This window comes from Gopherus flavomarginatus, chromosome 21, assembly GCF_025201925.1.
Source record: "Gopherus flavomarginatus isolate rGopFla2 chromosome 21, rGopFla2.mat.asm, whole genome shotgun sequence".
Lineage (NCBI taxonomy): Eukaryota > Metazoa > Chordata > Testudines > Testudinidae > Gopherus > Gopherus flavomarginatus.
In genome coordinates this window covers 21,793,022-21,815,161 of record NC_066637.1, presented here as the reverse complement: position 1 = coordinate 21,815,161, position 22,140 = coordinate 21,793,022, and the positions used below count along the sequence as shown (strand labels likewise).

The window sequence follows — 22,140 nt, the reverse complement described above, 5'->3', positions numbered from 1 at the left end:
ACTAAAATTTTCTTGCAAACCAAAACCTCACATTTTGGCCACCCCATCACGGAATTCTCATAGATAAAAACTTGCTGACATGGAGTTTCCAAGTGTCTGTAAGAATTAAATTAATGACTTTCTGGCAAAAGGTTGAGTGAAAGTGTGACCTATTACCTGCTGATTCATTTGGATCAACAGCACCAAAGCATGCAAGTAAGCTGGAGATGCAGGATTACCTAAGTTACTTCCTTGTCAGTGCTATCAATCAACAGTGAGCTAAGCTGTTCATAGGGCAGCAGAAAATGGGCCCAGTGGTACAAGGAAAAAGCACAGGAGTGTGACTGCCAAGGGCATCATTGATGGTGAGGGAGTAAATCAAGAAAGAGAAAGATAGGGAGAGATGGCACTGATGGCAGTTATAATGAGAGAGAGGAAAAACGAGTAAGCAGAAGAAAGTAGGTTGTGGCAGAAAGCATTATGGGGAAAAGCAACACTGATCATGCATCCTCTCCTGTAGTCTTAAGTGTTGGTCAACAAGCCCTTCTCTCCTAAGGGGAAAAAAACAATAGCATCTAAAAGCTTCTAATGATATGCTCTGATTATGAACTCATGTGCTAGCATGTATTAATGTGGCACTAATGATCTAGAAACAAACAGCTTATCTGAAGAAAAAAGGAATGAATTTTTGGGCAAAGGCTCCTGCAGAAAATTAAACACTTGTAAATTTATATTAATATTTTCAAACTCACACCTTCCAAATCTTGTTTAGGTACTTTAAAATATACAGCAGCGGAAGTCTGAGTGAGGTAGAGAATGAGTGGATATCCGTGTCCTTCTCCACTGCCCAAAGTCTTGCAGTAGCTACCACAAATACCAGATCTCAAAAGGCTACAAGGAAAAGGGGAGTAACATCCACTATATGAACTTATACATAAATGGGAAATAGGATTAATTTAGTTATTTATTTACAGTGCTAATCTTAACAATGGTCTACTATAAAATACTACCAGAATATCTTACAGACCAGCTTCAGCAGGCAACCTTTGGTAGAGCTCCTTCACCTCTTCATGTTTGATTTTGCCTCTGACCACGCTTTGTTTACGCATATCTGCCATTTCGTTACACCACTCTTCAAACTTGCAGTTATCCCGTTCGACGAGCTCCTGCAGAAAAGCTATGGAGAAAGAAAGAAAGCAGAAGTACTAGCTACCACTAATCCTACTCTATCTTAAAAAAAAAAAAAAAAAAAAAAGATGGCCAAAATTAAAAGTCAATTATGCTAATTTTCACAGTGAGCAGTAATATACAATGGTAATAACCACTGAGCTTAAAGGTTTCCTCACACAAATAATGAAATACAGAGTCTTTCTAGAAGTCAAGTGCCTGGATATTCCTTCTCGACAATATTTACATTTCAGTATTTGTGCCTATATGGGTAATTTAGTGTGAAGGAGACGTGGGATGCAAATGATTTAATACTGCCTAACAGAGTTCACTATGGAGGACGTGATACCTGCAGTGGTTTAGAAAAACCTTTGGTGCGTGACAAATACTTTTCACATGTTTGAAAGGATTACCAATAATGTACTATAATATGTTGTTAAACACACTAAGGAAAAAAGCAGCAAGAGTTTTTGTACAGCTGTAATGGTGAAGTGCTGCAGACTGTGAGCCCACCAGGCTGTTTCAGTGATGTCCCTGTAACTCTTTGAGGCCCCTGGTTCCATTTCTTGCCTCCCACTCATCTCAGCAACCCACAGGTCCCTTAGTTGTTCCTCTCTATTTCTTTGGAGCAATCATTCTTCCTACTGAGATGCAGAAAACCTGGGTCTTCAGTCTTAGGAGCACACCAGAATCCTTAATGCCACCTACCAGAGAGGCCAGCAAGAAGGATTTGGGGGCACATATGAAATCTTAGTGATCCAGGTTCTACATGGTTTAGTGATAAGCGCAGAAAACTGTTAAGAACTCCTGTGAATTAAAGGGAACAGGCAGGGAAACTGAAAGGCTGCTGCTTCAAGTGAAAGGGGAGGGTGACCGGAAGTTTTAGTGTCACCAGTGAAATAAAATAGGATACTTCAGATGAAGAAATGGAAATTGTAGGAATGATGGGAATTCACACAAAGGGGGAAGGAAAGGGAGGAAAAATAAGCAAGGGTGTGCAATCAGGGGCGGCTCCAGCCACCAGTGCTCCAAGCACATGCCTGGGCGGCAAGCCACGGGGGGTGCTCTGCCGGTTGCCGCTAGGGCGGCAAGCAGGGTGCCTTTGGCGGCTTGCCTGCAGAGGGTCCACTGATCCTGCAGCTTCGGCAGCACGCTTGCGGGAGGTCCGCTGAAGCTGCGGGACCAGTGGACCCTCTGTGCTTGGGACGGCAAAATGTCTAGAGCCGCCCCTGTCTGCAATAACAGGCACAACACAAAACAGATGTAGCAGTCAATTAATAGTGAAAAGAGGACCAAGGGGAAAGGACAGAAGATTGCCTACATCCATACAGCAATGGTACAAAGAAGGCGTAAAATATTTCCTGTGAAATGTTCTTCTACATTTAGAATTTAAGAACTAAGCTGTTTGGGAAACGTTAACTCAAACGTATTTTTCATTTTACCATCATGACAGGTGCTACACAAATCTCATAGAATGTTCTTAATTTTATTTAACCTTGATGCTAAAAAAATTATTTGTTTCTGGGACATTTAGTTCAATACATTCAGCTTAATTCTTTCACTTCTACAGTTAACTTAGGAGTCAGCATGCCATGGCAGCTAGGGCAAGAGGCCATGACTCAGGTGACCCCAGGTGTATTCTTGCCATCAGTAGGACCTGCTGTGTGGCTTGCAGCAAGTCAATTCACTCTAACATCTTACTTCCCCAGCCTGCTAAAACAGGACTAACACCTCCATGCCTAGTGCCCCAGGAAGATTAATTACAATTCATGTATAGTGCTTTGTTGGGCATTAGTATTAAATCCATTCACCAATTGAATTCCACCTTCTCGAAGCTCTAAGATAGGCCATGAATACTTAGATGAAAAATTGGTGAATGGCCTGCACTCTTACATTCCTTATACCCTTTGTTTACATTAAGAGAAGTAACAAGTACTTGCGAGGTACAGCAGGCCATTCGGACAGAAACAAGAGAACTGAGCCACTGTCAAACACCAGGACCGCCCACACTCACTACAGTATATACACCCAGGGCCGGCGCTTCCATTTAGGCGGCCTAGGCAATCACCTAGGGCGCCAGGATTATTGGCGGGGTGGCATTTTGCTGGATGGGGCAGCAAGCGACTCCGGTGGAGCTACCGCAGTCGTGCCTGCGGAGGGTCGGCTGCTCCCGCGGCTCCGGTGGAGCTCCCGCAGGCACCACTGCGGCAGCTCCACCGGAGCCGCGGGACCAGGGGACCCTCCGCAGGCACCACTGCGGCAGCTCCACCGGAGCCGCGGGACCAGGGGACCCTCCGCAGGCACCACTGCAGCAGCTCCACCGGAGCCGCGGGACCAGGGGACCCTCCGCAGGCACCACTGCGGCAGCTCCACCGGAGCCGCGGGACCAGGGGACCCTCCGCAGGCACCACTGCGGCAGCTCCACCGGAGCCGCGGGACCAGGGGACCCTCCGCAGGCACCACTGCGGCAGCTCCACCGGAGCCGCGGACCAGCAGACCCTCTGCAGGCATGACTGTGGCAGCTCCACTGGAGCTGCGGGATGGCAAAATTGCCGTGCGCCTAGGGCGCTAAAACCCCTTGCGCCAGACCTGTATACACCACTGTCATCTTTTAGCCATCATTATTTATCTTTATGCGTAACTTTTAGACATAATTAGTTTAAAAATTAAAATGAGAATCTGGCTGTGGGCACTAATTATTCAAAGTCACTCTGATTGGACAGCTGAGCATTTTGTGATGATGTGCACTGACTCTGCTGTTAACAACTGGGTCTACTTCAACACACATGATAAAGCCTCACAGCTATTATGTTACAGGAGTTCAGGTGGTAACAGCGATAGGACAAGGACACGGAGTGGTTATGGGCGTGAAATTTTAAACTTACCCTCCTTCATACAGAGTGTCAAACTGTCATTTGAACTGCAAAGGGATATCCTTTCAGACAAGCCACTCTTCTTAGTGAAAAGCTAACTGGGGTAACTTGCCAGTATTCTAAATAACTTTGTGAAAGGAAATGAGAGAAGACTGGCTGATGGGCTATAAACTGCTGCTGAAAAGACAGCTTGGCTTTTAGAGAGAGAGAGGGAAGAGCACAACAGGGGTGGAAGACAAATGGTTAAGAAGAACACAACACATATGCATGAAATATATAGATGAAAAGGTATGCATGGCCTTTTTGCTCTTATTCTTTCCACTTTCCGAGGAACTATTTTTCATAGTGGAAGAATCATTGCAAAACTTAATTCTTTAAAAAAAGTTATGTATATACTTAGCAAGTCAAATAGTAACAAATATCAGTAAGCCGCTGCTGGTGCATGTATCAAGACCAGTACACTACTCAGTAAGTATCAGTTATAATTGCCAGTGTACTATAGAGTGAGTGCTTATTGCTGGAATAATTGTTGGATCATTTAAAGTAAGCTTTTATTCTATTGGACTCAGTGCTGCAAAAAGTATTTAAGAGAAGTGCTAATTTCCCTCTGGAACTGGGCCAAACAGACGTACGAGGCCTTGCTACCTCTGACAGGAATAGGTTTGAAAAGTCCAAGTTCACTTACTTGGGACTTCTGCTGTTAGAGATTTTTCCCGTGTTTGCAGACGATACACCAACATGTAAGCATTTCGAGAGCAGTGAGTTCCTTTCCCACACTTGGGTTTACGAGTCTGAGATTTAGAAGGCTCTGCTGAGGTACAGAAGCCAAAAAATAATGAACATGTATTCCAGCATATTTATTCTCCTTTAAATGGGGAGCATTACACATCTCATTTCAATTCCTCCCTAACATATACACATTATCTCCAACCTCACCAGAACTTTTCTCCAACATAATATGGACAGTTTGGCCCGCGTACTGTGTACAAGTCAAATTAATGCAGAGTTCCTTATACCACATAACACTGTCTAATGCTTACTCAGATTGGGTTGCAGAGAATTTAAATATCATTTAATGCACATGACATAAAACATTTTATGCACGTAACAGAAACGTGTCCTTTCCCATTGCATGACACCTATAAATATCCAAGTGCAGTGCAGGAAATAAAGAGTTATTCCAGAGTGGCTGGTTCAACTTCCACCTTTAACTGGACTTAAGAGATGGAAAGAATTTGGCCATATAATGCCAACCAATATTTCTGAACCTGTAATTCTATCTTAATCTCCAGCCTGCCAGAAAAAGAAAGTTTACAAAAATATATATGTATGTGTATTTGCAATTTTAAAAGTAAAGTTGTTGTTTTTTTTAAATGAAGGAAAAACCTGCTTATGATCAAACCTTTAATACAACACATGGAAAATACTGTAGGCATATATTGTTATTTCTTGGGAAACTCCAGTACTACATTGATAGGGTCCACAAACGCTTAACCCTCCAGCATAACTATCCACACTTATTTGTGGATCTGCCCCCACTGCAGGGCCAGAGCTTAAGAGTGTTTCCCTGCAGCAGATAAGCAGACCTCCAATACCTGAAGCAGAACTCCTTCCACTGCTGTATGTTTGGGATGGCATCTGCTCTTACAGGAGAAAGAACCTGAACTCAGGTCTTGGGTGGAGCTAGGAAAATCACTAACACACACTGAACAAAGTTTATATTTATAACTCTTTGCACATGAAAGGTCCAATACCACAAATATTAATCAACATACTTAACTTTAAAAACATGAGGAGCCCTATTGACTTCAGTGGGACTACATCTGTGCTTAAAGTTCCTCATACGGATGAAACTTTGTGGGACCCTGGCCTAATACTGTTTGTGATCTGAATGTTTTAACCTACTGTTACAAGTAAATCAAGGAGTAACCCGTGAGGCTAACAGAACAAAGATTAAAGAAAATCATTTTTCTGTGTTTCGGGATTTGACAGCACTGTGTATAATCGGCTTCATGATTTTATTAAGGGTCAATTTCATCACTCATGCACTAAGCATGACAACATCACAGCTCTAGTGGGAGTTCACATACATGCTCTTCACAACTAACTTTACCAGCAACAATCAGCAAAGCTGAAAATGAAGAGACATCGGATAGGTGTGTGCATGGAGGAAGTCACGAAGACAGGGGAGGTCTGAGCATGTTTGGTGGTGTTCTCAGAATTCCCCAGAAAAATCTTACAAAACAAATGATGGCTCAGGTAAAAAATAGACTTTAAAAATCCTAAGGGCCATATTTATGGCGCTCTGTCAGAAAACTGAGGGCCTTTTAAGTTAGTCAGCTTGCTTTTTATATGAGAAAAATCTGGTCTTACACTTCCCTGCTTTTGTTAAAGAACTAGAATGGAGATTCTTAAATGCCTCTTGCAGTACTCTGCCCAAGTCTACAAACCCATCTTGAGAGCTACCGAGCATTAACTCATTGAAGTTACTCACAGGCATAGGACTTTGCAGATTCAGGCACGCAGACTGTTAGTTTAGCATTTAATATCTCCTCCACATCAGCTGCAAGCAGAGCAAGCTGAAGTTCTTCAGCAAACTCAGAGAAGTCAAGACCAACAGTGCCAATGTAAACAGATATGAGGGGAGCGGAAAGAAGAGGAAAAGTGACAGAAAAGATAAAAACATTGGTAGTTTTTGCTCCAAAAATGTTTTGGTTTTAAGATTTATGAAAACTTTTCAGTTCCCCTTCAAAAAGATAAAGAATAAACTCCTCAGTGGAAGTAAATATACAAAAGGTAACTAAAAATAATCTTACTGTCTAACAATAAAGCCCCATTCTGTGTGCTGGTTTGGGACGAAACAGCTCTGCATACATTTTACCAATCTGCAAGTTATCTAGACAAGGATTTGTTTAAAAAATGGCTGATGTGCACACTACTTGCCATATTACAATCTATAAAAGAGAACTGAAGTAAAGTCAGTCATCACCAGACCTGTAAGACATTCAACAATCAGATGGGGTTGGGGTGAGGGTTAAAAATTAGCTTCAACAAATTAAGTTGCAATTTCATTAGTTACCCTCAAAAAAATGTAAAAGTTATGACTGAAAATCACTCAATACATGTATCAGGGTAATTGATTTAGCCTCCATGTTTTTTGGTGAAAAGAGTTATTTTAAAAGGGCACTCACAACTTAAAGGTTTTACCTAGATCTTCCTCAATCCCTAGTTGCAATTTCTTCCCCTCCATCTTTTCTATGTCTTCATCATTAAACTTGTACCATTCACCAGTCTGTGGGTCTTTCACATGAGCAATGTAGTGACCAGAGTACGCACTCACTCCCCTGTGTATAAGAACCGCACTAAGTTCATATATATAGACACCATCTGAAAGAGAACAGGCAGGTTTTTTAATCCACCAAGAAATACAAAGAACAAGATTTGATCATTTGATACTTCTAAGGTGAAAAATAAGCAGCAAAAAAGTTCTTTTAAGAACTGTACCAAGACTTCCTTTATACAAGACCTATACACAAAACAGTGTAATTTTTTCCCTATTATTTCCCAAAGATAGCAGTACCACAAACTCACTCTGTGCTGTATGCATTCTTAACTGCCCACTCTGGTAGCCAGAGCTCCAAACACCAGTTTGAAATTTAGGAATTTTTATTAAGTACCTAATCTCAACTGCTGGTTAAGCAGTGCTTGTCGTCATTTGATAAAGCTTCCATTTTAAATAAAGAGGTTAAGAGCCAGAAATGACATTTATTAGCAGCACCATTTTAGTTGTTTTCAGCTAGAGAACAGGTTCAGGCAAGATCTTGACAGCTAATGGCTGTATTGGTACAAGTAGTAAATTAACACTTTGTGTATAACTGACCTTTTTGTTCCATAAAAGGTTCCATATCAAGCAATTCAGAAAAGCCAATGTAAGTGTTCAACTTTTTCTTATGGCCAGTTTGTCTATTCAAAAACAAATTATGAGACTTTCATGTACAAGTACTCAATGCAGCAAGGAGAGTAAACATCTTTCTGCGTATTTAATCTAAAATTTTAATTTGCAAATCACTACTGTATTTTAATAGATAAGACTACTGAATAGTTAAATGAACATCACAAAAAATTAAGTGCACAAATGCTCAAATTCATATCATTTAACTCAATTCAGACTTGCTGAATAGAACCAAGCTGTATGACGTAAAAGCCAAAGCAGAGAAAGTAACTACAAGCATTTCTGAGTGACCCATATCCTTCCTATGTTTACACCACACACAGGTTAGGTTACTTACCTGTCAAACACAAAACGCATCAGCTGCAAGTTGAGTGTACATGGAAGACTAAGCAGCCTGATCTTCCTTGTTGCATTTTGTTTACTCTGACAAGTTTCACAAAAGTAACGATTGTCACCTTCTAACTTTTCTTCCTGACCAAGAGAAAGGAAAGGTCATCAGTACGTGTTGAGAGAGTGCAATGTTAATTCTATGCTCTAGCCTGAGATTCAAAACTACATACAGAAACCAAGTTCAAATGTGAGAATTCTAACTATATCATTCAAGATGTATTTCAAATTAATGTGCAGTGATAGTACAAGACAGTATATAAGATACTGAAAGCTCTGGGTTCACCACCCAGTAAAATTATCAGAGTTGTTAAAAGACAGCTTTCAGTCTGAGGAAACCACATCTTCCAGACTGAAATTAGAAGCCCTAGTTGCAGTATCAGGCATATTATCAAAACTGCCCTCCACAGTACAGTGAGATGTGCAAACTTAGCTTCTACCAGAAAGATGGTGGAAAATTCTATTTTAATGAGGTCACATAGGTAGTATGGCGTGGCCATATGGCCAGAATTAATAGAAAGCTGTATTTTAGCAATGAACATGCAATGAGATCCATATAGATGGATCCTTTTCCCCATGCTGAGCCAAATTAACCCAATGTGGATCAACAAGGGCCAAATGTAAGCGAGAAGGCTTGCCTTTTAATTGTAAGGCAAACCTTCAAGCCCAAGTTCATTGTTGCAAGGTGAAGAGACTGTAGTCTTGGGGTGTCGTAGCCTCCTAAAACATCTATTAGATTTGCAGATATTAATTTGTTTGCTTTTTATTGTAGAAGGCCTTTCACAAGCAGACCAACAAGATGCTTCACCAAACTATCTGACTATTTACAGGGCAAAAGACAACTTTTAATTAACTCTGCCTTTAATATTTTTAATGACCTTCATAACTCAAACCTTAAACACCCTTAACTTGAGTTCTAGCCAAATTTTAAACATGCATTAAAAGCAGATATAGGTGCTGATGCTGCTTCTCCAGAGCCACCTGCCAATATTTTAGTTTTTAAAAAAAGCTCTCCAGTTGACAAATCAGGGAAGCAAGGAAAATGTCTATATACACAGTGCTATGAACTAAAAAGTAAACAAACTGAGAAATATTCCTAATCTTTCAGTTCTAGTAATTTTAGGTGGAATATTTTCAGATGTCTCTTTAATTGCCATTACCACACACATTGTTCTCTGAATTCATCAGAAGTTTTATTTGAATTGAGAGTACAGGACTGGGCCCACATTTAGGACAGAAAACTAAAATTGTTACTCTAGTCAACTCACTGAGTAGATTCAAAGCTCTGACCACTAACTTTGCTGTGATACTAGGTTGAAAATTAAAGCACTTCTTGAACAAAAGGGGGAAAAACTTAAACACCCTCTCAACAGGCAAGGAGACTAATGCTTTGTGGGTGCTACAGAAACAGTAGGATTCCATAGGAGTTGGTACCTTAAGAAATTCTGTGATACAGTCTGTCAACTGCTTGTGCCCTTGGATATTTAACTCCAGTTCATAAAATTTCGATATGAGTTTGGACTCCCTGCCACACTGGTTACAGCTAGAATTAAAAATAAATTAAAATACATCAGTACATGGCTTAAAGTGTCAGTCATTTAATCATAATAAAATTTTACTGTTGAAGTTCTTCCTCTTATTGTTAAACCAGGAGAGAGGCTAGATTAAATGATCTCCAACACACTCTTTCCAAGATTGCATGGGTTACACAAGAGGACCTTGTACAGAGAGAAGAGAGCATCTAGCAGGAAGTGCAGAAATGCCCATTTACAACTGATCTTTATGCTATGTTTCAAATATAATTTACAATTCCGCTACCAGGAAACAAAACAGGCATTGGGACAGCTTAATATCACATATTCTCGATATGGGGAATTAATTCACATACTTTAATTCAGGTGAATATTTGTGAGTTACTTTCCTTTACTAAAGGATGAATTACAGAAAAATAGGCAAACTGTAGAATGTTAATTATGCCATCTTATTTTTAAGAAACTCAAGACTTTAAAAATACTGAAAACATTTGTTAAATTTTTAAACTAGAAAGTCACCTTCCCTTCTGCTACAGATTTTAAAAGGCTCCTTCATGCTTTCCTCTCCCTCCTGAAAAAAGCCTTCAATATTTATAGAAAGGTGACCAAAAGAATAGGCAAACACTGAGCAAGAAAGCACCACTAGAGAATTAAACCAACTACTTACACAGTGACATATGCATACTCTCCACAAAACTGCTTTTGAACAATGTTCCGTACATCTGGATTTTTTTGTTTAGACAAAGTATCCTCTAGTAGTGACATGAATAGCTTTGAAAATTCCTGGGCATCCTAGAACAAAACACCAATACTTGGTAATATACTGCAACTCAGAAGTGGAGTCAGAACCTACCTCTCCAATTTACGTGAAATGTCAGTGATGGAGAACCACATACCAAATTACACGAAAGCTTACTACGGAGCATGATGAATAGAAAAATACAAATCAAGAGGGCTAAGAAAAAACTGAACTTGACTAACAGGAGATTAAGACACAGCATGAGAATAGCAGCATGAATAAAATTGATACAGTGCTGGTTGCTAAGAAGTGTTTGATTTCTGCATTGCAATTCGCAGGATTCTGAACAATAGGAGTGGCTTATATACTCTATAAATCCCATTATTCTCCCTTTATAACTCCACATTGTAAGCCAGTCTTCTCCCCAGAGGAATACTGAAACAAATATTTGACTGACAGGCTTTTTCAGAGCACCGCTTATGTTGTAAAAACATCACACGGTAGTTCAAAGTGTATTAATCTTCCTTTGTTAGGGAATGGAGTATCCTTTGATAAGCATATGGAACAGCTTCTGTGTGAGGAGAGATTAAAAAGACTGGGACTTTTCAGCTTAGAAAAGAGGGGACATGATGGAGGTGTATAAAATCCTGACTGGTGTGGAGAAAATAAACAACACTTTTATTTACGCCTTCTCATAACACGAACTAGGGGATCACCACGTTAAATTAATAGGCAGCAGGTTTAAAACAAGAAAAGGAAGTACTACTTCACACAACACACAGGCAACCTGTGGAACTAGTTACCAGGGGATGTTGTGAAGGCAAAATTATCACAGGGTTCAAAAAAGAAATAGATACATTCTTGGAGGATAGGTTCAACAATGGCTATTAGCCAGGATGGGCAGGAATGCAACACCATGCTGAGTGTCCCTAGCATCTGTTTGCCAGAAGCTGGACGTGGATGACAGGGGATGGATCACTTGATGATTACCTGTTCTATTCATTTAATCTGAAATACCTGGCCTTGGCCACTGTTGGAAAACAGGATATTGAACTAGATGGGCCATCGGTCTGACAGTATGGCAGTTCTTATGTTTTTATTTAACGATTTGTGACAATACTCAATCACTGTTTCATGCCATCATTTCTTATCTTCTCAAATTAATGTTTTATGGCATTTCTTTTAAAAAGGTCAGAACCGAATATTAAAATCATAGAAGATTAGGGCTGGAAGAGACCTCAGGTGGTCATCTAGTCCAACCCCAATGAAATCATACCAGTTAGGGTTTTGTCAAGGCAGGCCTTAGAAACCTCTAAAGGATGGAGATTCCACCTCCTCTCTAGGAAACCCCTTCCAGTGCTTTACCACACTCCTAGTGAAATAGATTTTCCTAATATCCAACCTAGATGCCCCCTACTGCAACCTGAGACCACTGCTCCTTGTTCTGTCATTTGCCACCACTGAGAACAGCCAAGCTCCATCCTCTTTGGAATCCCTCCTTTAGGTAGCTGAAGGCTGCTATCAAATCCCCCCTCGCTCTTCTCTTCTGCAGACTAAATAAACCCAGTTCCCTCAGCCTCTCCTCAAAAGTCATGTGCCTCAGCCCCCTAATCATTTTCATTGCCCTCCGCTGGCCTCTCCAATTTGTCCACATCCTTTCAGTAGTGGGAGGCCCAAAACTGGACATAATACTCCAGATGTGACCTCACCAGTGCTGAACAGAGGGGAAAAAATCACTTCCCTCAATCTGCCGGCAATGCTCCTACTAATGCAGCCCAATATGCCGTTAGCCTTGTTGGCAATAAGGGCACACTGTTGACTCACAGCCAGCTTCTCATCCACTGTAATCCCAATGTCCTTTTCTGTAGAACTGCTGCTTAGACAGTCCGTCTCCAGTCTGTAGCAGTGCATAGGATTCTTCCGTCCTAAGGGTAGGACTCTGCACTTGTCCTTGCTGAACCTCATTAGATTTATTTTGGCCCAATCTGCCAATTTGTCTAGCTCACTCTGTATCCTATCCCTACCCTCCAATGTATCCACCACTCCTCTCAGTTTAGTGTCATCTGCAAACTTGCTGAGGGTGCAGTCCACGCCATCCTCCAGATCATTAATGAAGATGTTGAACAAAACGGGCCCCAGGACTAACCCCTGGGGCACTCTGTTTGATACCGGCTGCCAATTAGACATGGAACCATTGATCACTACTCGTTAAGTCCGACGATCTAGCCAGCTTTCTATCCACCTTACAGTCCATTCATCCAATTCAGACTTTTTTACTTTGCTGGGAAGAATACTGTGGGAGACAGTGTCAAAAGCTTTGCTAAAGTCAAGATACATGATGTCCACTGCTTTCCCCATATCCACAGAGCCAGTTATCTCATCATAGAAGGCAATCAGGTTGGTCAGGCATGACTTGCCCTGGTGAATGCATGCTGACTGTTCCTGATCACCTTCCTCTCCTCCAAGTGCTTCAAAATGGATTTCTTGAGGACCTGCTCCATGTTTTTTCCAGGGACTAAGCTGAGGCTGACTGGTCTGCAGGTCCCCCGATTCTCCTTCTTCCCTTTCTAAAAGATGGGCACTATATTTGCCTTTTTCCAATCGTCCAGGACCTCCCCTGACCGCCACAAGTTTTCAAAGATAATGGCCAATGGCTCTGCAATCAAGTCAGCCAACTCCCTCATCACCGTTGCATGCATTAGATGACCTCTAGAAAAAACAAATCATCCAAGTGTGGCTCCATTATCCTTCTGGGTTTCTAACACCTCCGAGACTCATCATGACACCGCTTTGCAGTGTCTCAGCACACAAACACAAGTTACTTCTGTTTACATGATAGCTCTAGTCAAGCAACAGGAAAGGAGAAGCACAAGCAAGCAAGACAGTATGATTTTAATCAGTTGTTTCATTTTAAATCTAGGGGCAGCTCCTCAAGGTGTAAATCAGCACAGCTCCAATTAAATGTACCAAACAATGCCAATTTACACCTACTGACAATCCAGTCAACAGGCTTTTATGTTCTGTTACAGGATAAATGTTCCACCATGCCCAATTTGTTCAAAAGGAAAGGTTGTCAAATTTAAAAACCTCGACTACCTGTTGTTGTCCTGTATCCAAACCCAGCGCTTTAACAAACCCGGAGGGATCAATATATCGTCTATTACTGTTCTGTAACAACGCAAACAAGTACTGAAGATGTTCACAAATTGTCTGGGGTTCATAATCTATTGGGAAAAAAAAACATGCCCAAATTAGTCATCAGAAAGTTACTGTTTTTATCAAAACAATACAAGAGAAAATTAAAGTCATACCAATTAGAATAATTTACTTTTTGTTAGTCAACGGATTAAACTATTTTTAATACACATCTTCATGTCAGAAGCAAGCTGTCCTTGTTTACAGCTCAGATTATAAATCGTCATGAGCTCTAAAGTGGTTAAATTAAGAATCAGGAAATCATAGCTCTAAAGATGACAGATTTTCCCATTTTAGACTGTGCTGCCTTTCCCACAGCCAACACTCTGTAGGAGGAGAAGGCCCTAAGGTTATTAATTAACAATAAATTCTGTTATGTTGTACACTTGAGGTTTTCCACAGTATTTTGTTGCTTTCAAATACCGTATCTTCTGAGTACCTCCTCCATCAAATGAAATGATGGGCTAAAAATAATACCTCACAAAAAATGGACAAAAATTCATTTTATCTGGTGTGAAGCACCAGCTGCAATAGTAAGTTTAAGCAGCATGGTAAAACAGCTATTACAATGCAATAATCCATAGTGTAAAACAGAAACCAGTGTACTGTTAAACCACATTAACTGCAAAGCACACCTATAGCACACTAAACGAAAAACATGGGTCACTAGTCTAAGCTGGTGTGAACAATCTATCTAGTACATTATTCTGGCACCAACCATGGTCAATGCCAGATTTTTCTACCTAATTTCTTTATGTGGGATTGAAGCTCTCGCATGAAATATGCCTATGAGTAGAATCTTCTTTCTAACTCCAGTCAGCTGATGGTAGAATAATGTCCTGAAACATGAAAATTAATATTTCTTATAATTTTTCCCTCTCTAGACACTTAATACTGTTTACCATGTTTCACTGTATAAAGCTGAAAATGACTTCACACCGTAAGGTTCACAAAATTTCAGAGTAGCTCATTTGAATACATTAAAACTTCTCTCTCTGCTCAGATAATTAAAGCAATTTTTGCTTATAACAAAACAAAGGCTTAGGAGATGCTAACTAACCTCTGTCTTTTGGGATACCTTGACCAGTCACATATTCACTGCAGGTGCTTGGACACAAGTAAAGTGCCTGCCGAAGTTCCAAGTTAAGAAACCACATCTGCAAGAAAGTGTTGACGTAGCATGTGGCTCCAAGATTTGTTAGGCCTACAAAGGCGTTCTAACAAAAAAGAGAAAACATTAAATGAATTAATTCCTGTTTACAAGGAACAGATTGATAATACTGACTGTCAGGCTCTTTCTACACTACTTCTTTTAGCTGAGCTGTACCTAGTTATTGGTGCTGAGACTCTACAGGTTTATGGAGTTTTCCTTCAAACTTCTTAGTCTCCAACAGTATGTGTCCAATCAACATGATGTCATTAAAGAGACAATTGTTCATCTGTAATTCTGCTTATCTGCAGATATCATCTGACTCCATTTATATTAACATACATCCCTGTCCTCTTTCTTAATTCTGAAGTGAAGCATGTAACATTTTGAACTTCTAAGGGCTTGTCTACATTACCAGCTGGATCAATGGGCAGCGATCAATCCAGGGGGAGTCGATTTATCACCTTGAATCTGGTACTCCATCAGGGTGAGAGGCGCAAGCCGAGTTGACGGGGTAGCATCAATCATCGACTTACCGCAGTGAAGACACCGCGGTAAGTAGATCTAAGTACGTCGACTTCAGCTACATTATTCACAAAACTAAAGTTGTGTAACTTAGATTGATTTCCCCCCTCCCCACTGCAGTTCTCATCTGATGATTTCTTTGGATGCCCCCTACCCTTAGATTATAGAGAACTCATAGCATTCTGCTCATCAAGGAAACGAAACTGAATGCTCTAGGGCAGGGGTAGGCAACCTATGGCACACGTGCGAGCTGATTTTCAGTGGCACTCACAATGCCTGGGTCCTGGCCACCGGTCCGGAGGTGGGGAAGGGGAGGGTGTCCTGCATTTTAATTTAATTTTAAAAGAAGCTTCTGAAACATTTTAAAATCCTTATTTACTTTACATACAACAATAGTTTATAATATATAACCAAACATATAGAAAGAGACCTTCTAAAAACATGAAAATGTATTACTGGTATGCAAAACCTTAAATTAGAGTGAATAAATGAAGACTCAGCACCCTACTTCTGAAAGATTGCCGACCCCTGCTCTAGGGCACCAAGACACTCAGAGTTGGTCTCAGATGGGGAATGAGCAGCTAGTGCCTCAAATCTTTGAAAGCTAAGGGAATTCCAGACTCATGCTAGGGAGCTAAATCCAGTAGTGGGAATCCTGGCAACACGGTATTCTTTGAAGAAGAAAAAGAGGGCTCTTTTATGTGGGGTCTTAACCTACAAACACTTAAGCATATATGTAAACTTTACTCACATAAGTAGAAACCATTTGCCAAACTGGAGCTACAGTTTGAAGAGTTTCTTTTACCTTTTTCCTCCGTTCAGAGTTTGGGTCATCGATGTTGTGAAAACTATTTTCATCAATTTCTCCTAGCCAAACATGTTCACCAATCCCAACCAAACAGTTTGGGTTTCCTCTGCAGTTTCTTCTACAAAAATAGTTATGAAAACATTAAAATATAGACCATACACTTGCCATTTGTAACTAGTGCATAAACATGCAGCAGACAAGGTGAACCAAATTATTTTTATTTGCAAAACAAAGGGCAACAAAAAACAAAACAAAGAACACTCAGAAGTAACTTGAGACGTTCTCTTTATTAATAGTACGTGCTCTTTAATTTATGACCAATGGGTTCTGGTTTTTACTTAACAGGTTTGGAGGTACTGTTTAGTGTTAATCTCAGTATAGTTCACCCAAACAAAATCCTTGTTTCAGTTGTTGAAATGAGCAGAAATGCCACTTTCTCCACACAGGGAGAAATTGTTTTTCACAAAGACAATTTACAGCTCATGGTGACTCTGCCTGATTGCTCGACAGTGCTCCTATGCTTTGTCCAGCTATGCACAATTTCATCCTGCTCACCCACACAACAGGGGGACAAGTCAGAGATGGTGCAAAGGGCTTGATGTTGTAATTTGTTCAGGAAGCACTTATAACCCACTGGGGAGAAGGGGGTGGGGGGGGAGAACAGGGTTTTTTGTGTGTTTGTTTAACAAACTTAAACTAAACTCGATGCATTAACGGTGTAATTGCTACCTAAAGACATTTATTGCTGTGGGATAAGAGTTTTCAAAGCCATTCCCGTACACAAGCTCCCCCACACTATGGGGCACAGAAAGAGCTGTTCTGGGGTTATGGTACGTCCACCTGAAGTCTGACCAGGCTGGGTTCCGCCCGGCACAAGGTCCACAGCTAGGACGTTAAAGGAACAGTTGCCACCTTAAAAATCACCCAGGTCTGGTTTGTACTTACTACTCCTAACGCGCAGGAAAACCACCTGACACAATATTGCTTCCTCCTCCAGAGCGCTCGGCGCTGCGCAGCGCCTCGGGCTCCGCTGCCCGCGGGAAGGAGCGGGGCCGGGGCGGGGGGGGCCTGACCTCCGCAGCCGAGGGAGCACGAGCCGCCCCCCCGCTGAGCTCTCCGGCCGGCGGGAGGCTCCTGCCATGGCGGCCGGGCCCAGGCGCTCCCCGCAGGCCCCTCCCGCAGAGCGCGCCCGGCCTCGGGGCGGCCCAGAGGCCGCGGGGACGGGCGCGCTGGGGCCCTCAGGCGCTGGGGGCGGGCCCGGTACCTGCACACGCCGCGCTGGCAGGGCTCCAGCCCGATGCGATAGGCCGCCTCGATGTGCTCCTGCGTCACCTCCTCGGGCGGCACGGTCTGGGTCCAGCGCCAGGCCGCCTTCTCCAGCTGCAGCCGCGGGGCCATCCCGCGCCGGCCGCGCCCGCGGCCTGAGGAAGCGGCTCAGAGGCGGCCGGGCCCCCCGCCACACGGACGTTGAGCGCGCGCCCGACGCCTGTACCGCGCAGGCCCGCAGGGAGCTCGCCCCCTGCTCCGCGAGGTACCTGGCTGCAGCCCCTCCCCCGCCGGTGCGCGGCCCCGCTCAGCCCGGCCGGGCGGCTCCTTGGCCGCGCGCCTGGCTCCTGGCTCTCGGGCCCAGGTAGGGGCTGCGCCGACGCGGTGACGACATGAAGCGACCGCACGTGAACTGGTGACGTGGAACACAGCGCGCGAGCACCGTCCGCGACGTGAGACGCAGAGCACGGCGGGGCGGGGCGGAGCGGGGCGTGGCCTGCTGCTGTTCCGGGTCGGTGCCCTCGCGCTGTCACGGGGCGGGGCCTAGTTAAAGGGCCAGAGGAGAAGAAACCTCGCCGCCGCCAGCCGGTCCGCGGGGTGCGGAGACAAGGCGGGGCCGGGCCGGGCCGAGCCGAGCCGAGCCGAGCCGGGCCGGGCCGGGCCGGGGCCGGCTGTAGAGCGCCGGGAAAGCGCCCTCGGCAGCGCCGCCTGCAGCAAATCCGGAGCTGGGCCCCAGGGAGACAGCGCCGAGCTCTCCCCGGGCTGGGGCACTCTGGCCATGTGCTCCCCGGATCGGACTGAGCAGGGGACCGCGAACCAGCGAGAGGAACGTTACCAGGCCCTAGGCAGGGAGCCGCTACAGTTCTGTCTTGGGACAGAGCTTTCCTCATGCACAGTAAAAAGCCCGACCCCCCCACAAGCTGCAGGTGCGATGCAGAGAGACAGGCCTTGTCTACACGGCCACTTCCCGGCGCTGCAACCTCTTCGCTCAGGGGTGTGAAAAAACACCCCCCGAGCGCTGCAAGTTTCAGCGCTGGAAAGTGGCAGTGTAGACAGTGCTGGTGCCGCTACTACACAGCCACGTTAAGCACTGCCACGGTAGCGAGTGAAGACATACCTACGGTCTCTCTTGCTTGTTGGCAGGCAGGCATGCCCAGCCCCTCTCCTGACAGTGATCAACGTCTCCCCGCAGCCGTGCAAGCCCTGTCCACCTCCCCCAGCAGTGATTCGCATCTCCGAGGCTGCTCCAGGCATGCTGGAACAGACGCACTGCCTGGGCTGCCCTGGTAGCGGGTAAGAGGCGCACCTTCCCCCCCCCCCCCAGATTTCTTTTGCATTTGTCTGCACGGGGGGACCAGAAGTATGTGGGCCGTATGAATTCTTTACCCCCACAGGAGGGCAGAATTTTGGAGATGCATTAATGCCCATTCCTGCTTCAAGAGAGGGAGAATCTCTATTGTCTTTGCTGAGCTGATAGCCCCTAGAGTAGAGCATATCAATAGTTACTCTGTAGCTCATAAGGCTGAACTTCAGTGTGCTGCAAATTAAAATCCAGCATGGTCAAGGAAGCTCAGTGTAAGAAAATGTACAGAAAAGGACAGGAATCTGAACCTGTACTAAAGAGTTGCTTTGCAAGTACTGTAAGGTGGAAATCTGTGCATATTATTATCTGGGGTGAGATCTGATAACCACAAATGCGGAGAACTGTGTATAATCCCCTGTGCGGCCAGCAATACATCCACAAATGCTGTCAGTATGATGGCAGAAATCCTCAAGGATGAAATTGGATCCCTTCAGATGAACCAAAGTATACAGCAGTTATTGATTTGCTGCTAGGCCTGAACTTCAAACAGCAGCTGCTCAATGACCTTGACAAATTGCCATTTTCTTGGCTTGTGGATGAATCGACTGACAGGTCACTTCAGATGCTTTTTTATATTTTCATCAAATACTTCAGTGCTTATACACCTGTCTCTGGGCATGACTGAACTATATGAACCACACAGGGCATCACAAAACCTATTCTGCAGAGGAACAGCATTTCATTGTACTTGCTACAGATGCATGAAAGTTTAGTTGCATTAAAATTGATGCACTGTTTAGTTTTAAGAGCACAACTCTTTAATCTTCTGTTTATATCTAAGGCTAAGATTCCGCATGGTTATTTTCACTAAAAGTTGCTGACAGGTCACAGGAAAAAAACAAAAATTCACGGAAGCCGTGACCTGTCCGTGACTTTTGCTGCTGCAGCTCCATGGTTTTCCCCTGCTGGGAGCTATGGGGTATCCTTTCTGCCCACGGCAGCTGGAAGCTGCAGGGGGGCTTCCCTCCACCCACAGTGGCTGGGAGCTGCAGGGTGACCATATTTCCCAAAGAGAAAAGGAGACCCCCAGCCATTTGCCCTAAGTGCCTCCCCCTTACTGCCCCACCCTCACCCTGGGCTGTCGCCCGTTGCTGGAACCCTAAGGAGGGCCCCCTCAGCTGTTGCCTGTTGCTGGAACCTTGCGTTGCTGGGGTTCCACTGGCTGCCACCTCCAGTCCCTCAGCCCAGGGCCGGCACTAGGCACCAGTGCTCCAAGCATGTGCTTGGGGCGGCACTTTCCAAGGGGCGGCACTCCGGATCTTTTTTTTTTTTTTGCTTGGGGCGCAAAAAGCCGGGAGCCAGCCCTGAGTGGAGGTGAGCTGCGGCGATGGGGGGCATGGGGAGGGCTGCAGGAAGTAACGGGGGGGAGAGGAACCACTCCCCCCAGCTCACCTCCGCTCCACTGCCTCCTGCTCCCCCAAGTGTGCCACTGCTCAGCTTCTCCCCCCTCCCTCCCAGGTTTGCCACAAAACAGCTGATTCAGGCGGCAAGCCTGGGAGGGAGCGGGAGAAGTGAAGTGGTGGCGACACGCTCAGGGGAGCAGGCGAAGCGGAGGTGAGCTGCGGCGGTGGGGGTCGCGGGGAGGGCTGCAGGAAATAACCTGTGGGGCAGAGGAACCACTCCCCCCCAGCTCACCTCTGCCTCCTCCCCTGAGTACGCCGCTGCTTCGCTTCTCCCCTCTACCTCCCAGGCAAGCCTGTTAGGAAGGAGTAGGGGGGGAAATGCGGCACACGCGGGGGAGGAGGCGGGGCCAGGGATTTGGGGAAGGGGTTGGAATGGGGTGGGGAAGGGATGCAGTTGGGGTGGGGCTGGGGGGGGCGCGGGAAAATTTTTTTGCTTGGGGAGGCAAAAAACTTGGAGCCGGCCCTGCCTCGGCCCCTGGGACTGAAGCAGAGAATGTCATGGAGGTCTCTGGAAATCACTTATTCTGTGACCTCCGTGACATAAATGTAGCCTTCGTTATATCCAGTGTTTGTCATTCACTTTTTATTGTGCTCACAAAGCAATGCAATTGTCTTTCTGGTAATCCTGATATGACTTTAAAGAAGCATGCCTCTAGTCTGCACAGTCTGAAGTGGGAGAGAAAAAGCCAAGCTGATTTCAAGGAACTGCATTAATAAATGGAAACTGCCCAGTAAAGATGATGTCCAGTGCTACTATGTGGTTAGTTGCTACAAGTGATGTAAAATGAATTGCAGGGTAGCATAATGCACTAGTTACACGTCAGCCTGCTTTATCTGCAGAATGCTGCTTTTCCATCCTTTGATGAAGAGGAATGGACAGTAAGACAGAAAATTAAAGGATTTAAAGAAGACTTTTCCATCTTAAATCAGGCACATTGGTAATAATGACCTAGTGCAGGGGTTTTCACAACAATTTTGGTGGCCACTCTGACAATTTTTCCTAAAATATTTAATTAACTTTAGGAAAAACAAATAAATATGCACATATACATGGGCAAATCATTGTAATTTATCTACGTAGGGTTTTTTTTTCGCAGACTCAATAATAAAAATAATGTCCAGTTGTCCCTATTCTTTACTAGGCCCAAACAGAATAGAAACACAAGGCGCTTTGCCTGGTTTGCTTTTTTTGGTTGATTTTCTTTTAATTTTTAAGACTTGCTAGCTAGTAAGTCTGCTGTTGTGAAAAGTGATATATGTATATTTGTTAACATAACTTTTCACAGCAGACTTACTCATCCCTAGAAAGCTGGGGGACAAATTAAAACCTGGATGGGGAAATGGGTGAAGAGGCAGGAGGGCCAAGGGTAATGGGGGACTGGAAGTGGGGGGTGGAGACAGCAGAGGTCAGGGTGTGTGGGGGTGAGTCCAGGCCTGGAACCTGGGGTCCTTATGCACTAGGGGGCTGGAGGAGGCAGTGGTGGTGGGGAAACCTGGGGCCAGAGCCCAAAGCCCTAAGCCCTGTGGCTGGGAGATTGAATCTGCTATCTGCCACCACCCCAGAGCTGAAGCCCAAAGCCCAAGCCCCACCTCCCCCAGGAAGGTGAGGAACTCACACTGGTCACCTAGCTCCTACAGTGTTTGTGGCTCCAGAAGGGGGCAGGGACCAACCCCTGCTAGTGACCCTGTGAGAGGGACCACTGCTTTGCACCCCCCAACCACCAACCAGGAGGCTGTGGCCACAAGAAAAGCCCGTGATGGCTGCATGCAGCCACAGTGGCCACATTTGAGAAACACTAAG

General features: G+C 44.4%; 1 protein-coding gene across 4 annotated transcripts in view; it reads right to left on the bottom strand.

Moving 5' to 3' along the window:
• Window positions 1–17,720, bottom strand: part of USP48 (ubiquitin specific peptidase 48) — a 55,439-nt gene extending 37,719 nt beyond the window's left edge. The window contains exons 1-11 of one of the 4 annotated variants that reach the window (XM_050931169.1): window positions 17,572–17,720; window positions 16,305–16,425; window positions 14,885–15,041; window positions 13,726–13,853; window positions 10,558–10,682; window positions 9,793–9,901; window positions 8,309–8,442; window positions 7,900–7,982; window positions 7,227–7,406; window positions 4,705–4,830; window positions 1,007–1,156 (exon numbers count right to left, since the gene is read on the bottom strand). In XM_050931169.1, coding sequence (XP_050787126.1) covers window positions 1,007–1,156; window positions 4,705–4,830; window positions 7,227–7,406; window positions 7,900–7,982; window positions 8,309–8,442; window positions 9,793–9,901; window positions 10,558–10,682; window positions 13,726–13,853; window positions 14,885–15,041; window positions 16,305–16,425; window positions 17,572–17,705 — 1,447 coding nt within the window. In that variant the 5' untranslated portion in view covers window positions 17,706–17,720. The remainder of the gene's footprint in view (window positions 1–1,006; window positions 1,157–4,704; window positions 4,831–7,226; window positions 7,407–7,899; window positions 7,983–8,308; window positions 8,443–9,792; window positions 9,902–10,557; window positions 10,683–13,725; window positions 13,854–14,884; window positions 15,042–16,304; window positions 16,426–17,571) is intronic. The other 3 variants (XM_050931170.1, XM_050931172.1, XM_050931171.1) reach the window with 3 other exon arrangements.
• Between the last annotated feature and the right edge of the window lie 4,420 nt (window positions 17,721–22,140).